Genomic DNA, 17468 nt, shown 5'->3' with positions numbered 1-17468 from the left:
TTAAGACCAATGATCCTATAAAATAAAAGTAATTGAACTCAGTAGACGATTACTTAAACTTTTATTATAATGATCCTAAATCAACTACAGAATACGAAATGAACAATTCTCCAGTTGTTACTTCCTCAGAAGAGACATTTTATGCTACAGCTAAAGCCGGCCTCACACGACTGGTATACTTGGCCAATATTTGTCACTGGCGAATACTTTCCATGTCGTGTGAGTGGTTTAAGGGCCCCATAGACTTCGTTCAATTCGCGCGAATCGGGCCGTACGGGCATGCACGAACGTACCAAGTAGGCAGTGTGTGGAGAGAAAAACGGCGCGGTTTAATGTTCGTGTAAAATCTGTTTCAGTTGATTTTCTGTACGTACCGACAAGAGTGTACGTTCCTCAAACACAGTGTGTGGGCTGCTCCGTCCTCCTTTCAGGCACGCAGTTCATAGTACATAGCCGCACTAAATAGATAGCAACTATTGCGATGACTTCCAAGGAATTTTTAAGTGATTTTATTAATATGTATGGGGACTTTCCATGCCTGTGGAAAATTAAATCCAAAGATTACCACAACCGTCAATTGAAAAATAAAGCATATGAAGAGTTAGTAAATAAATTAAAAGAAGTGGACGAAAATGCGTCAAGAGAAACTGTTATAAAAAAAATAGACTCTCTGCGAGGCAGTTTCCGTAGGGAGCTAAAAAAGATGAAATGATCTCAAAGAAGCGGCGCGGGTGCAGAAGAGGTTTACAAACCCCATCTATGGTATTTTAATATGATGCTATTTTTAATGGACCAAGAAATGCCTCGAGATAGCATATCGAACATGGATGATAGTAGTAGCGAGAACGGCAAGGTAAGAAAATAAACCTTCAACACCTATAACGACCGGATTTATATGTAGTATAAAACTGCAAAATATAATATATTATGTTTTTTGTTTTTCACGCTGCAAAATAGGCGCAATATGGATTTTATATGCATGTATTTCCTTACAAGATCTAAGTGCTGTAGAATCACAAGATCCTTTCGGCAGTCGGCACGGCACGGTGATTAAACCCGAGCAAGGACTATACTTGACGTGCCGAAAAGATTCACTAATCAAGTAAATTAAAAATGCTATAAATGCATAAAAATAATCTACTATTTTTTTTTTTAGACAAGCAGATTTAGCCCGAGCCTTTCCATCTTCATAATTATTATAAGTGATAAACGTACAAATCGTATTTACCTATACGCTTTGGGCTTTGGGGAATTACCGATATGCTTTGTAATTTTTATAATTTGTCAACCGTTGTCAAATTTCCATAAAAATAATAAAATAAATGTGGTAATCAAAATTAAAGAGAGGCCATTTTTTTATGTTTGAAAGTATATACATACCTGTATATGGATTATAATGTAGAAAAACCTATATAGTAGGTATATGTTATAGAAAACACTTAAATTATGTTATATGTATTTTGTAAATACATATAAATCCGGTTTTTACCTCTAATTATTAATATTATAAGGAGATAAAATCTGTTTAAATATAAACAGAATAAATATCTATAATAATTATTAGAACATAATATATTTTAAACATACATTATAAATGGCATATTTTTTTAAATTACTTAAGTGTTTAGTAAACATTATTTTTAAATCTAAATAAATTTATTTTGCCATTGTATAGCCCCTTCATTATTAAAGTAACGCATGAAAGACTCTCGTACATCTTTTGCATTTTCCGATGCATGACGCGAAAAACTTTTTTGAAGGTCTGTTAAGGTATTTGGCCCTGGTCTTAGGCCTAACTGGGTTGTACCATTCTCAATATCATCTACATCTAGACTACTTGCTGGCGTATAATGATCGCCTATTTTCCGTCTTAAAAAGTTGTGTAAAATACAACATGTCATTACAATCTTCTCTATGTTTTCCAATTTAACATTAATTGCTTTGTGAAAAATTTGAAAACGTGCAGCCATAATACCGAAGACATTTTCGATTATTCTTCGAGACCTGGATAATCTATAATTAAACACTCTGCGATGTGGCGTTAATTCTCGTTGAGCATAGGGTTTCATAAAATCTGGTCTCAAGGTAAAGGCTTCATCTGCAACAAACACAAAAGGTAGTTTCATTTCAGAATTTGTGGGGCTCGAAGGCGGTGGAATTTTCAAGGTGTTTTCAATTAGCTTTTGATAAAAAACTGTGTTCTCAATAACTCCGCCGTCAGAAAGTCTTCCATTGGTGCCAAAATCAACAAAAATAAACTCGTAATTCGCATTAGCAATTGCTAACAGCACCAGGCTATGGAAACCCTTATAATTATAAAAATACGATCCGCTGTCTTGTGGTGCCGTGATCTGCACATGCTTTCCATCGACAGCTCCTAAGCAGTTCGGAAAATTCCATCTAGTCTCAAATTGCCTTGCTATTGATGTCAATTCTCTTTCATTTGACGGAAACTGAAATAAAAAAAAATTGGTATCATATTTTCATCATATAATAAAATGTTTGTAATATTTAAAAAAAATATATTCAGTGTTTATTTATTTATTTATTTATTATTACAGGATCATGGTAGCGATGAGTCCCCACTTCTATCGCCTGTATCATTAGAGACACAAGCCACCGATGATTCGCTTGATGAAAGCAGAGATAGTTCATCTAAAACATATACCCCTAATACAAGGACTTTTAAAAAACCTAAACAAAGAAATCTTTGCGATAGCGTTTTGCTTCGAGTGCAGCAGGAGTTGGACTCAAAGAAAGAAAAAGATGAATACGATATTGTTGGGAAAAATGTCGCAAACAAGCTTAGAGGCTTGCCTAAAGAAGTTAGCCTAGTAGCAGAAAAATTAATTACCGACATTCTGTTTGAGGCACAACTTGGTAACATAAATCGCAATACTCGTCTTAATTTGAATAATGCATCTTCTGTAGATCCATCAACATCTACAAACGTTCCTACGAGTAACTATTTCGAAATGTTGCCAGTTACGTCATTCAATTCTCAACAACAATCACAGCTACAAAATACTAGCGCCAGCACGTATTATAGTCAGTTCAACGAATTCTAATGTGTTTTTATTATACCTATTATGTTTGATAAAAAATGTTATATTTTATTTTATTGAAGAATTATTACTTTTGTTGTAGTTATTTTGTGATTTAATAAAAAATATTACTTACCATGAAATAGTCCTTTTTTAGTACGGTAAGTCTCCGGAATAATTTGTCCCAGTGTTTGAGGCGAAATTATAACTGAGAACTTTAGATCTTCATACCTTCTACCAGTAGCGATAAATCGCAAAGTAGCTGTAAGCCTTTCGTGAGGACTTATTGCTTCCCTTAAATGTGTATTTTGTTTGGCTATTAAAGGTGTTACAAGTTACAACAGTTCCAAATAGGTTGCCTCGTCCATACGCAAATAGTTATGCCAATCTCCAGGTTCTAATAATAACTCGTTTAATAGATTGATATGAGAAAAGGTGTTCCTTATTAAAAGCCAATTCTTGCACCACTTTGTACGATTTTTCTTCTTTTTTTTTACTGCCAGTACTGCCGCCACTGCTAGGACACAGTTTCGAGATGTCATTATTCGCGCGTTTTAATTCCACTGACTGAACCGTGCTAATTGTTCGTAGTGTGTGTGAGCTTTAAACTGTTCCACCCTAGTTTGCGCGATTTTGTACGTACAGGCCGATTCGCGCGAATTGAACGAAGTCTATGGGGCCCTTTGTTGGCCCTTACTTGTACTTGGTGAGTACTGGTCAGAGTCCCGCCGTCTGTCGGTAAAATCATCGCCAGTCAAAGGGATTACCATTATTGGTACACTTGACCAGTCCATGCATTTCTATACTTATGGTTGCGCTCACACGAGCTGTAGTATGCCTGTGCCTTTCGGCGTCGTCATACTAAATAGTGTGTATTCTAATGTTGTAGGGAGTAGGTCTGTAGGTCTAGAAACTGGGTTCTTTTTTGCGTTTGACATTTGAAAATGGAGTGGTCAAACAAAGTAGTATTAGAGTTTCTAGATTTATATGAAAACGAATCCGTCATATGGTACGTAAAACATTCTTAGTTTTAGGTCCTGTAGCATGTCTGTGGCACTATATCTGCAACAAAACAAATTAAAACAATAATATTGTTGACTGGCAACGATACACATACAGGGTGTCAATTTGAAAACTTTCCAACCCCCGTATAAAATTAAAAAAAAAAACACGTCAAATTTATTTTTGAGGGGGAAATTTTTTAGGTTAATTTAACCTATCTTAACTTCATAATATCTGGTGACGCTAATTTGACAACCTGTCAATTGTCAAAAAAAATGACAACTGACAGGTTGTCCAATTAGCGTCACCAGATAGATAGTGAAAAGTTAGGACAGGAATGTGAAATCCATTTTGCTCTATCTTAAACAGATTTTGCTCTATGATCATTAAAAATGGGCTATTTTTAACAGCTGTTCTTTCGGGAATGGCAAGACGGATTTGAAGTTTGATGGTATTTTTGGAAAGAAAATTGAAAGACCTTTAATATGATGTATCACTCGTCCCCCTTTCTGTTTAAGATTTTAGGGGTGTATCTCACCCTGTCTAAGGTGCTGTAGATAGGGACGAGATATTATGCTTATTTTTGTTCCCCCTTTGTTTTACAGAAAGTGTTTTCAGCCTTTTTTTTGTTTAGTTTTTTGTTCCTAAGATATGGCCATTTCAAGTTTTCAAATTGTCATCCTGTATATATGTACTCGTATATGCTGACAACAGTCAGGCCGTCAAATCAGTTAAATAAAACTTTTTTAATAAAGTGGTACCTTTTACGTAACTACTTACCTTTCTCGACTTCCATTTAAAGATACCATCCACCATCTTCTCTTCTTATTTTATTTTTTTTTTAACTCACTCATAACCACAAACGCTGCAGCAGCTACGACATTTTCAGAACAAACTCTATTCATGATGGCCGACACTCATATAACACCTACATCAACTACCACCAACATTTAACAGCAACATCAACAAACAATGCACACGTCGTGTGAACGCCATAGCTTGTGTATTGGTGTGTTGAGCTGAGATATTTGCCAAGTATACCAGTATTGGTGTACTTGTCAACTACACCAGTCGTGTGAGGCCGGCTTAAGATATCTCCACTGGCATTAGATTTAGAGCTTTAGGAGTTATTATAAAAATAGTAGATCGGATCATTGTCAATCAAATAAGGTTTATCTCACGACTCTATCGCTAACAGGTCAAAAGTTATCAATAAAAACGTAATCCAATCACCGAAGGACCGATGACACGTGAAACAAACATTAATTTCGTAACAATATGCCTTTGAATTTATTTATACGAAAAAAAAAACATTGTTTGATTAAAAACGGGCGTAATCGTACCCCGGGCTTGCATTTCTTTTCATTAGTTTATTATTTCATGCTTTTCGCTCCTCCGTATTTCCAAATTGCCTCATCCAGGCATTGTCTGCAGTCGTCAAAACAGAACAAAGGCCCTTTCACTAGCCCTGATGCTCTGCTTATTCATAAACTAGTCTGATTAAGGCTATACAACCCTCTTTCTTTCCACAGGGCTGTAGTCAGTTACACTTATCGAAAATTTCCAATATAAATCAGCCCATTGGTCGAGGCTGTAGACCTTAAATTAACAGTTTTGACAACTAAATTGTTTTTAATTGAACAGTTTCTGGTTGTCAAAACTGTCAAGTATTGACAGCTGAGATCTTGTGGACTGTCAAAGTCTGACAGTTATGACTTACTTGCTTGTCATACCAGTCAAGCGTCAGTTTATAGAACAGAAAACTGCTTGCAAGTAACTAATGCCAACGGGAACAACGGATTCCGGTCCTGGAAATTTCATTACGTAAATTTCTTGTTCTGGCACTGCATCCAGGAAGGATTGAAAGCCGGAGCCGAATAATATAACTAATGGACGTAATGGATAAAAAAAAACTGCGCTCTACCTTTGTGCTTTGTCTGTCATCAGTTCATCATTCCATTCGACTGCTATATATGATGTTTCTATTACCTTTGTTAATTAAAAAAGAGAGAAAAAAAATTGAAAACCCTGTTGCAGTGGCGTGAAAAAAAAAGGAGATTAAAAAAAAATTATTTCATATAATTCCACGGCGCAGTAAATAAACGAGCGTCAACTTTTGGAAGTATCCGCCTAAGGTTCGCTCTTTCCAGGATTGTTACACATCGATCTCTTAATAGTACATTTTGCTGAACAGTTATATTGATTATTGTACTTCTTAATATATGTACATTTAATTAGCACGTAAATGAAAAAACATTTCAACTACCTGGAAGGTTGCTTAAATAAAATTAAATTCCACTTACCTTGACAGGTTACAGATAACCAATGTGTCAACTGTCATTTGTCAAATATTAGTTGACATGTTAAACATTGGTTGCCCTGGGGTGTACCCGCTAAAGATCACTCTTTCCAGGGTTCTTACAACTCATACTTATTACTTTACAATAATATTTATTTTAGAATTTTTAACATATATTTAAAAAAAATTAATTAGCACGTAAAACCGGCTGGTTGAAAGTTACAATTATTACTCTTGGTCCCTGTGACGTTAACGTCATTAAACGTCCAATCAAAACATCCGTCTTCTGCACAGTTAATATATATCGGTACGGCAGATTCCTGCACTAACCCAAAGATGTTGTCAAATGTCAAATTTGTTATTGGGATGTTATTCTTCGCATCGGAAGGTTGACTGGAATTGGCCGGCTGGTTTCTGTAATTCTGTTGAACGTTGATGCCATACTTTGTCACCTCTACAAAAATCAGCATTTACTTAAGCCAAGTTTACACTAAAGTCACTAAACCTCTAATTAAAATATTCTTATAAGTGACATTCGTGATGGAACCAAGCCCTCCATCTACGTGGGTTTTAATATGAATACCATTCTCGCCATTTTGTATCACCGAATCGGAGACAATCACATTGGAGAGGGTGTTTTGTTGGACGGATTCGTTGCTAAAACCCACCGAAATGCTTAGGCCGTGACCCCCAAAGCACGACATCTGGTCAACAAAAATATTATTACCTAAAAGTTCGAAATTGAATGCGATCCATTTACAACTTAGGGTCACTTACCGCATCTGATAGCCACGCAGTCATCTTGGTTAAAAACCATATTGGTAGTCAAACGTATATTAGTTCCATTCCATATGTCAAAACCGTCGGTATTATGGCCGCATTTATCCGCTCCAGCCACTTCCTGAAATTCAAGAATTACACAACACCGTACATAGCAAAAGCGCCAAATGCGCCGTTGCCAAATGGTTTCTAATTACCGGCATTCCGGCCCAGTTGTCGATCGTCCAAAATGACAGTTCAACGTCAGTCGAGTCGGCCAATTGCACGCAATGAACCGGCGAATTCAACACGTTTATGAACGTCATCACGGAGTTGTGCAGTTGCAGGGTGAAAAATTTCGGTTTTAGGGAGCCCCACTCCCCCTTGCCGTCCCAGTACAACTCGCCTTGGCCATTCAGGACAGCTCCTAGAATTTGAAGAAACCAAAAAAAAGACATTAATTACGGAAATCCTGCACAATGTGGCAACGGTTCGCGACAGGTTTATACATCAAAAGAAAAGACTATATTGATAGTTGACCGTACTGAACTAATTCGTAGAGGCATTGAGATGTACTCGGTTAAGTTTCACTGCCCTTCGTCGAGTATAAAATAAAGGCCTAATTTATTTATTTTACTTATTATTAGGAGGGGATTAAGCTAATGCAGTCAAAAACTGACAGCGGTACGTCATTAACGTCAAAACGAACCAAAATTACTTTGACTTTAAATATCCAACCCAACCCAACCCAACAATCTGTATATTCTAATTATTACGTACTATTATTTATTTCAAAAATGTCTGTAAACATCACAAACCTCTATAAATATTACAAATGTAATGTAGGGTCCAAGCAATAAAAAGAAGAAGAAGAAGAAGAAGAAAAAGAAGAAGAAGAAGAAGAAGAAGAAGAAGTTCATACTGAAAGGCATAAATAATTTGTTATCTTTATTCCACCCATTGCCCTTGACAATGGTTTCCGCATATTCTTAATACCATTTCCCGATTATTTCGACCTATTTTAAAGCTTTGATTTTCGAAATTAAAAAGTCGGTTCCCTATTTACATGGGATAGTGGACCACTAATTTATTGCACCATGAGCACCGGCCCCTGGTCGAGCAGAGTATGACTGCTTGATTATAATCGGCTAGTTTTTTGGGTTTTTCCCTGGAAAAGTTTGTTTTTGCGGGAAAATGGTAACATTTAAATAATATACTCTTAGCGGATTAAAGCCATATAATATCGGAGTGTCTGAGAAAAAAATGGTTTTTGTAGATGGTATAGGTATGCCAGTATTGAGCGTCAAAGTGAAACAAGCGTAGAGCAAAAACTACTCTACATAGAAAGTTGCTGATTGACTTAAAAAATAAGTTTTAAAACGTTATTAGAATGCTGAAATTATGAAGCCTCTAAGTGCCGCCAATTAAGAGTTATTAAAAAAAATAACTGAAAAAGTTGGTCATAAGAAGGCTCAAAAAGATGTTCATGTTTTTATACGCGGTGCACCCTATATGTTACCGAGAGTCACGACTAATACAGTTATTTAAAGCTAAAGGATCAAGCTTTTAAATGATGTAAACAAATCGTTAGTAGTGGTCTTCCTTGTATAAGGAAAAAAACCATTTCTGTAAAAATTCACATTTTTTTTTTTAAATGAAAAAAATCTCTTTTATTTCAGTTTATCTTGCGAAGTAATGTTTTCTGTAAAAAATGACTTTTATAAAAAAGAAAGCTACATTAACGTAGAAAACATGTCATTAAACCGTAATATTATAAATTAAACCGTTTAAGGTCCAGAGCCGTTTTAGTACCCCAAGGTACCAAGCGAAATGTTGAAAAGTTCACGACGTGAAAAACTCGATTTGAAAAAACACCCTTTCAAGTAATCCTTGCATCAAGACGTTTTATCCTTGTAAGTTTCAAAAAATTAGGAAGAACCATAACGACGAAAATTGATCCCACATAAAAATTTCCAGATAAACAGTTTTACTCCTGTTTTTTCCTTCGATGGCGTTTGCTTACCTTCTCCTTCAATATAAACGTTGGTGCCGTTGATTTCTACTAGAGGGCCCGCCCACACGGCGTAACCGAAGACAATTTCGCCCCTAAAAATCAGTTGGGTGCCCTCGTTTAAGTGCAATTTCAACGTTTCACCCCCTGGCACCTGGACGCTGTCCAAGATGATGTTCGTGCAGTTTTTCACCGCTTTCGCCACTTCATCAAACTCGGTTACGACGCACCCTAAAAAAAAGGCAACAATGCTGCAGCGGGTCCTAACGAGTACACCCGAAGGAAAAGAAGAGACTAGGCTTGCGCAGAGTGTTCTAGATAAAACTTACAGTCGTCAACATCGGTTATCTTGGATGGTAGGCCGAATGCTGGCTGGGAAACCAGCACCCCGAAAATTAATGCAAAAACTGGACTTATCATTATGAAATGAAGGCTTCTAACAAATCGACGAGGTTATATAACTTCATCTTATCGGTAAATCTAACATTATCTACGGTATTTTTCAAGTGTTTGTTTGATGGATGACGTAGAGATATCGCAGCAACCTTATTAAGTATGCGCATGTCCAATGCCCTTTTAATTTCTGAGCCGTCCCGAGAGAGTAAAGTCCGTTATAAATAAACCGAGTACTTGGCAAATTATCATTTATAAAAATGTTTTCAAGCCGTTTGATACTTCTCGTTGTTCCACTGATTTGATCGATTAATTGCGAGCCATGCGTGGTAAGGACCTACGAAGAAGTTGAAGAGGCCCTAGAGTGTCAACAAATTATCTTGGACAATGTGGCGGTACCGGCGGGGCTGACCTTAAAACTAAACTTGACCGATGGGGCGGAGGTGATCTTTCGGGGGAATACCAGCTTTGGTTTTCGGCACTGGGACGGACCTTTGGTCACAATCAATGGTACTAGTATAATTGTTAGAGGAGAACCAGGTACTGTCTATAGTTTAAACGCGTTAGAATAGTGCCTAAGGTTACAAATTTTCTAGATGCCATTATCGACGGACTGGGACAGTCTTATTGGGACGGTCAGGGCGGCTGGAGCAACTCCAAACCTCAATTTTTCACAATTCAAGCCTTTGGTGGATCCATTTTTAAGGATATTCGCGTGATTAATACTCCAAAAGATGTGGTTCAAGTGACCAACTCGGATCGTGTGACGTTTGACAATTGGTTTATCGATGATTCTCTTGGCGATCCTGTAAGTAGATCTGTTTCTAGTAGACCAACTAGTTAATGTATCCAAATCCCCCTAATGATTTCTCAACTGGTGTACAACACAAATATATAGAGAAGTGGTGGTTGCATACAACCTGAGCTAGCGTCCTCTCGCTCGGCAACGGAAACTGTTGTAACTAACTTGACAGTTTGACGTGCCTAATTGGACCAATCAAAATGGTAGAAAGGCGCAGCCACGTTAAGGCGGGAAATCAAATTTCATTTATGATAATAATTTCAACTTAATTTGATTTTATTAAAGACTAAAGATTGACAATACAAAAACATGATAGTAATAAATAAAATCAGATTTTCTTACCAGAAACCTGGAATTGCTTGCTGCAAATCAATTAAAACTCGCAATTTTGAAAGAGGACTTTAGAAAAAAAGTCATGAATTTCAAATAACATCCTTAAAACAAATAGCAAACTCAACCCACGCTTGCATTCGTTGAAATCACAGAACACAAAGAGGAAGCTTGGTCTGTTTTCTGTGGTTGAAATGAAAAACACATTCAAATTGTATGACAATGACAAATGACGGAAGACACAAAACTATGACGCTGTCCACAAAGCAACAACTAAAAGAGATGGTTCCCAAATTTTATGCTTGGAAAAATGCTTAGCGCTGCCAGTGGTTCGAACGGTAACTACCACATTCAGCGGGAAATTTGAATTGCTCATTGTTTTTTAGCTATGATTTGTTATTTTATGTTTTTGATAGACATTGAAAATGAGTGAAATTTCACTGAGTATCCAGTGAAGTAAAGTAATCCTGAATGATTTAATCGGCTTGATAATTGATAAAATCGGCGATAAAAATTAAATCATTCAGGACGCAAAGCAAATAAAATAAAATCTGCAATCTAGGTTAGGGAAAACAAAACAAAATTAATATACCAATGCCAATTACACGCGAAATTTTACGGACGTAAACGTAGGGATCAATCGGTTTTTGGTTCGATCTTCATTGGCTGGGCATATTCGTCTTTTAACGTATGCTAAGTTCTTCTTATTCATTCTTGTTCCACTCATGTACTCTTTCCCGGGTAAGAAGAGACCAAAGGAAGGAATTATTACAACAAGGAGGAAGATAAAATATTTTTTTTTTATCTTAGGGAACCGCTCCAAGTGGTCAAGAGGGTCACAACACTGACGGCTTCGACGTTTGGAACTCCACTAACGTGGCAATAACGAACTCGGTGGTGTACAACCAAGACGACTGTGTTGCCTTACGGTGTGGTAGGTCCTTAAGGCAACCTATAAAGTATGTTATATTAACATATAAAAACTTCCAGGGGCAAATATAACTGTTTCAAACCTCTTTTGCCACGGTAGTCATGGCCTGAGCATTTCGGTCGGTTTCAGTAACGACTCCATCCAGCTGAACACCATTTTAAATGTCTCTTTTGCTGACTCAGTAGTGACTAGTGGAAGAAACGGGATCCACGTTAAGACCCACGTGGATGGCGGGTATGGCAACATTACGGGGGTGGTTTTTAAGAATATCACCCTTAAAGGTACGTCAGTCGTGAGTAGAATTCTTATGCGTTTTCAACATCTTTTGCACTCGTTTTAAGAGATCTCTTACAATGGTATTCTGATTGAGGAAAACTATCAGAATAAGCCCCCATCTGGAGGTTATGGTGTCGCAGTAGAGCCAAGAAACAACGTGCCTATAAGGGATTTAGTTCTGGAAGATGTCGTTGGTGGCGTTGGTAAAAATGCGGTACCTGTACAGATTGTATGTGCCGAAGAGGGATGTTTCAACTGGAGATGGTCCAATGTAAATGTTACAGGGAGGAAGAGCAATAACTGCAATTATAACCCAGAAGGTTTCAGTTGCTGATTATACGAAAAAACTTACATTTGTAACTCTCAGATTAAAAATGACACAATGTATGCATTATAAAAGTTTATTATTTACACACTACTATACAAGTTCATTCTATTTTGCGCTCAACTGAATCGAGTGCGGCCTTAGTGACGTCCTGCTTTTTAAACCAGCAAAGGATATTAATCCAGGCAAAAGAACAGGTTCCAATGTAGGACACCCTGTATATGCCCGGAATAAGGGCGAAGTTCACCCCTTGGGCTGGCATCCAAAAGAGGCAATTGGCCAGGAACGTATGTCCGATCTTGTTTCGGCATTCTTCAAGTAAGTCTCGTTTCCTCTCCAAGACGCTCATAGCTGGAAAGTTGAAATAACCCTGAGTAAAAGGGGTGATGCTTAGTTGAAAAATTGCACTTACTAACATAAAAGATGACCAGTAACGGTGGCGTAAAGATAAACTGATCGATCAACAACTTTTTTATGACCGTTTTGGTGGCTGCACCGGGCAACTTCTTATCCAAAAATCTATACCTGGCAATAAAACATTTGAAATAACGGTTCAGCAGTGATACCAACCTACCTACCATACAGCTAGCAAAGGTCCTCCCACCGCCGTTCCATAAATCCCTAGTCGTCCTATGGACTGTACATCCAGAGCTTCTGTGGATTTATTCTAAAAGTACACACACACATTCAGTATAAGAATAGAAATGAATTTTTATAGTAATAAACTTTCGTAACCAAATGTTGGCAACACTCAAAACGTATTTGACTGGGCGCCATGTTGTTTGGTGACGTCACTCTCTGTGACCTAAAAGGTGGCGCGAAATTTGAATTTAAATGTTTTAAAGCGTTTTCTTACCAAAAGTCTTTTGTCCACCAGTTGCTGTGACGTTTCCGCCGCGACGCATAACGTCCCATAAACGACGGCGTTTCCTATTATCGGATGTTTCTCTAGTAACGTACGGAATAAAAGTCTGACTCCACTCATCCTGTTAATAATTGATTTTAATTCTTCACAACTTTGTTTTTGAGGTTAAACGGTATCTTTCCTCTCCTCGTCTAAGGTATGCGGGCTGTCAACGTCAAAATTGTCACTTTAGCTCAAATATTATAGAATCCTGATTTATATAAACTATTAATGGTATCAACTTTAACTGATGATAATAACTACTAAATTAATTTTTTTGAATTTGGCCTCCATGTTTGTTTCTAGCATGTGTTAACCTTGAATTTTTATCTTTTATGAGATATAATTTCTGAAGGTGTAAAACTTGAATCTTCCCCCCCAAAATATTAAATTGTACTTACGTGTATTCAATTTCGAACAATTTTTATTAATCAAAAGTTTTCTCACTCTGTTACATTCTAAAAACGACTAAACTAATGTTTATTCGTTCTATTGTATTGGGCCGCTAAGTAGGCAAATTGAAATAAATTAAGCCGTTGCATAATAGAGGTAGCCCAGTCCGTTAAGTGTAATTTGATACGTATATATTATCATTAAATAAATATTGAAAGAATTGCTTAGTTATTTTATGATAAAATTTGCGTAAATTATGCTAAACTCATCGGATATAGGTTATGGAAATATTTTCAAATTTTGGCGCCAAGTTTGTCCCTTTAGTTTGACGTGCTGTCAAACGTCAAATCAAAATGAACAAACGTCTAAGCTGTCATTTGTCAGTTTATGAAACGTATAAGGCGAAAACTGTCAATCATTTAAGGGTGACAGACGCATGCGTTACAATTACTTTCGTTTAACCGAAATTTCAAAATAAAAACTTGACTTGCTGTTATATGTCGAAAACAAACATGAAGTCAAAATATAAAGTGTCAAAAAGTTTTGAAAAAAGAAGTAACGGTTGTCAACATAATCTAATATCAAACGTCAAATCAAAATGAACAAACGTCTAAGCTGTCACTTGTCAGTTTATGAAACGTATAAGGCGAAAACACTAAAGCTCAATGTCAACTGTCAATCATTTAAGGGTGACAGACGCATGCGTTACGGTTACTTTCGTTTAACCGAAATTTCAAAATAAAAACTTGACTTGCTGTCAAACGTCGAAAACAAACATGAAGTCAAAATATAAAGTGTCAAAAAAAAGAAGTAACGGTTGTCAACATAATCTACTGTCAAACGTCAAATCAAAATGAACAAACGCCTGAGCTGTCATTTGTCAGTTTATGAAACGTATAAGGCGAAAGCACACTAAAGCTCAATGTCAACTGTCAATCATTTAAGGGTGACAGACGCATGCGTTACGGTTACTTTCGTTTAACCGAAATTTCAAAATAAAAACTTGTCTTGCTGTCAAACGTCGAAAACAAACATGAAGTCAAAAAGTGTTGAAAAAAGAAGTAACGGTTGTCAACATAATCTACTGTCAAACGTCAAATCAAAATGAACAAACGCCTGAGCTGTCATTTGTCAGTTTATGAAACGTATAAGGCGAAAACACTAAAGCTCAATGTCAACTGTCAATCATTTAAGAGTGACAGACATATGCGTTACGATTACTTATTGCGTTTATTAAGTCTCATCAAATTGTTAAGGGGTATTCACAAAATGCCGTCTTACTTCTAAATAATTTATTAAACGCTCCTATAAAAAAACAATAATTAAAAAACTGCTCAACTCTTAAGGTATGGATTAATCACGTTTTCCTCGAACCAATCCCACTCGAAACGCAGATGATTGCCGGGCGTAGCCAGGAATTTCAGCTGATCGTTTTCTTTCATTCGTTTCAGCCCTAACTGGTCCTAAAACCGCAGAATTGAATTTAAAAACCTCAAAAAATACTCGATTACTTACATTAATATAGAGGTCGGATTCCTCTAAAGTTTGAGTTTCCACCGATTGTCCTGGCTTATAGAAACCGAACCACTCAGTATCCACAGGTTGGACGATAGTGTCATTTTCAAATTTAATAAAGACCAAATGTTTAGACCCTAAAAGAACCATTAAAATCGCAACAGTGCATCCACGACAAAAGCATTCCTTACTTGGAGATTATTGATGTAAGTTTCATTGACTACCCTCTCATTGTTAATATCTGCTAAGAAGGTACTATAGTTCTTATACTCCTCCTCGTTCAAAGGATCGTGCCAGTAAGTTGCTTGGACCAAAGACTTTTGAACCCACCTATATATCACTCTAGTTGGATAAGAGGCTAATTATGGTAGGGTCACAACTTACCCGATATACGCCGCGTGGTTTAAGAGTCTTCTCATATAGTCGCAAGCGTTATTAGACAAAGAACCACAGTTGGGAAGCCCATAGACTCCTTGGTGTTGGCCACCAACAGAAATTAAGTTCTTCATTGGTGGATTTGGGCATCTCTGCACCAAGCCACGCCTGGAAACATCATAATTTAATATGTTAAAGTTGGTAACTTCTGCGAATTATACATAAACTGCGCCCCTTGAGAAAATCCAATACCATTATATCCGTTCGCCAGTTTAACGTCTTTTTTAATATACTCGCAGGCTAACTTGATATGCTCGTCGGGATGTAAAAAATAACTGAAAAAATCACTCGAATGATTTAACTTAAAATCAAATTTCCCGGTTGTTACCCGTTTTCCATATCTTTGACGATCGAGTCTCCAATTTGCATCGAATGCACGTAAACGCCGGGTATCGACGTGTTAAGGGATTTTTTTATGGCGCCCATGCTGAACGGAAAGCAACAAGAATCACCTAAAAATTAGTGTGAACTAAGCTTAATAATGTATGACGTAATTTATATGTCAACGTCAGTTGTCATGGCCGCGCTGCTGTCAACTGTAGTAAATTCTAAAGATGGATGGATCCGTAAGATCACGATTGTGAGATAAGTCAGAAGTGTTAATTAGGCTTAAGAGTAAATGATGTATAAGGTAACGGAAGACGTTTTGCAGTAAATGCAGCCACGCAGTATTGCCAGATGTTTTAAATGCGGAAACTGGGTTGGGTTGACTGGTAAAAGACCACTAGAAATATACCCTTAACATAACCTAAAATTACTTCATGACGTAATTAATGGATCTAATCTGTTTACTGTGAAGAGTCACTATATAATAGCGCATTTGACAGCTTGGATGATTTAATGACAGCTGACAGTAGTATGACATATGTGCCTGAGATTCTCTTGCGAATATTTATTAACGTTTTATTGCTGTCTCATGCTAACCTTAAACATTACGTAGCGTATTTGCTTAAAATTGAACGCAATTTGGCTTAAACCGCGTTAACTTAATGAACCATAAAATAAACAAAAAATACCTAGATATTTCCTTAAAATCAAAACCGCAAACAAAAAAAAAAACTGTTTTATATAATTAGTCATACGTTTATTACATAATATACATTCAAATAAATTAGTGAACTTTCTAGGTCTTTCTCATTATTTGGCAACAGCGCCAACTCGGTTAAACCACCACCCGATTTAAAACCAACTCTTGACGCTGTTGCCATATATATTAATGACATTGGCAATTAAAAGTGGTACTTACCCATTCCGTGCCATAAAACAATCGGGGTGGGATCCGCCCAAGTACCACCCCCCATAAAACAACCGAAAAACAAACAAAAAATTACTTTAGACGACATTTCTGGGCGGATATTGACTAATCAAAATTAATTAAAGGCGAACTTGGCCATAATAAACGGCGAACCGAGTGAGTGAGTACTTGAGCCGTGGCGGTACTTGCGATTAACGTTTATCGTTCGGTCGGGCGATATGGAAAGTATCTCGGTTTTGGGTTACTGCATGCTAACGATAATGAATAAAATTAATCGTTTATTGATAAATTTAATTATGTTTCTTGCACATTTACGTTAGTTTCACTACGTACTTGACAACACCGCCGGTAACCCTAGAAGGTCAAATGTCATGAATGTCAAAGAGGATTCCAACGTTGCCACGTATCTGAAATAATGATGGCCATGTTTATTTATGATGGCGTCTTAATTTAAATTCACTCGATGATTTAATGAAAATCAATTGAGATTCATTCGAGCCAATTGCGTTTTGACGCCGTTCGCGTTTGATTTTCTTTTAAACAAAAACACTGATAAACAAATGAAATATTCCTTAGTTAGTTTATGACGCAAATATTTACAAACCCGCGCTAATTAGGCGCTTTAATGAGTTATCTATAGGCCATTATAACGTCTTCTGACTAACCTTTGAATTTGTATAATATACATTTATTATCGCATTTACTCTTTGTGATTCATTGACATTCCGTTCTTCTGATTCATATTACACCTTGAACAGTAAAAATAAATATTATTAATTAATGTGCCAATGGCG

At 36.8% G+C, this 17468-nt stretch overlaps 5 protein-coding genes across 7 annotated transcripts; 2 read left to right on the top strand and 3 right to left on the bottom strand.

Moving 5' to 3' along the window:
- The first annotated feature begins 280 nt into the window (after window positions 1-280).
- On the top strand, window positions 281-4254 carry LOC126741360 (uncharacterized). The gene is made up of 3 exons (XM_050447752.1): window positions 281-709; window positions 2514-2901; window positions 4250-4254. The coding sequence occupies exons 1-3, from the start codon at window positions 482-484 to the stop codon at window positions 4252-4254; spliced, it is 621 nt and encodes a 206-aa protein (XP_050303709.1). The 5' UTR covers window positions 281-481.
- Window positions 4255-6477: 2223 nt separating this feature from the next.
- Window positions 6478-9601, bottom strand: LOC126741265 (uncharacterized). Its single transcript, XM_050447642.1, has 6 exons — window positions 9445-9601; window positions 9128-9346; window positions 7323-7531; window positions 7123-7246; window positions 6851-7072; window positions 6478-6799 (listed from the first exon to the last, which is right to left on the bottom strand). The coding sequence occupies exons 1-6, from the start codon at window positions 9533-9535 to the stop codon at window positions 6537-6539; spliced, it is 1128 nt and encodes a 375-aa protein (XP_050303599.1). The 5' UTR covers window positions 9536-9601; the 3' UTR covers window positions 6478-6536.
- Window positions 9602-9813: 212 nt separating this feature from the next.
- Window positions 9814-12246, top strand: LOC126741359 (polygalacturonase-like; the record flags this gene model as incomplete). The annotated part of the gene is made up of 5 exons (XM_050447750.1): window positions 9814-10048; window positions 10105-10316; window positions 11451-11574; window positions 11631-11852; window positions 11913-12246. Coding segments are annotated over 5 exons (1062 nt in total), but the record flags the coding sequence as incomplete, so codon positions are not given.
- On the bottom strand, window positions 12233-13643 carry LOC126741267 (mpv17-like protein). 2 transcript variants are annotated; one of them, XM_050447645.1, is made up of 5 exons: window positions 13478-13643; window positions 13029-13242; window positions 12751-12839; window positions 12585-12697; window positions 12233-12523 (listed from the first exon to the last, which is right to left on the bottom strand). In XM_050447645.1, the coding sequence occupies exons 2-5, from the start codon at window positions 13155-13157 to the stop codon at window positions 12276-12278; spliced, it is 579 nt and encodes a 192-aa protein (XP_050303602.1). In that variant the 5' UTR covers window positions 13158-13242; window positions 13478-13643; the 3' UTR covers window positions 12233-12275. The 2 variants fall into 2 exon arrangements, with proteins under 2 accessions (XP_050303602.1, XP_050303604.1); XM_050447647.1 differs by having other exon boundaries at window positions 13029-13158; window positions 13478-13598.
- A 1103-nt stretch (window positions 13644-14746) lies between these two features.
- Window positions 14747-16983, bottom strand: LOC126741266 (palmitoyl-protein thioesterase 1). 2 transcript variants are annotated; one of them, XM_050447644.1, is made up of 7 exons: window positions 16666-16983; window positions 15748-15871; window positions 15581-15694; window positions 15369-15527; window positions 15154-15314; window positions 14985-15100; window positions 14747-14932 (listed from the first exon to the last, which is right to left on the bottom strand). In XM_050447644.1, the coding sequence occupies exons 1-7, from the start codon at window positions 16760-16762 to the stop codon at window positions 14804-14806; spliced, it is 900 nt and encodes a 299-aa protein (XP_050303601.1). In that variant the 5' UTR covers window positions 16763-16983; the 3' UTR covers window positions 14747-14803. The 2 variants fall into 2 exon arrangements, with proteins under 2 accessions (XP_050303601.1, XP_050303600.1); XM_050447643.1 differs by having other exon boundaries at window positions 14985-15121; window positions 15176-15314; window positions 16666-16963.
- Between the last annotated feature and the right edge of the window lie 485 nt (window positions 16984-17468).

Source organism: Anthonomus grandis, chromosome 10, assembly GCF_022605725.1.
Source record: "Anthonomus grandis grandis chromosome 10, icAntGran1.3, whole genome shotgun sequence".
Lineage (NCBI taxonomy): Eukaryota > Metazoa > Arthropoda > Insecta > Coleoptera > Curculionidae > Anthonomus > Anthonomus grandis.
Note: the sequence above shows the minus strand (reverse complement) of the source record. Positions and strands in the feature narration are given on the sequence as shown.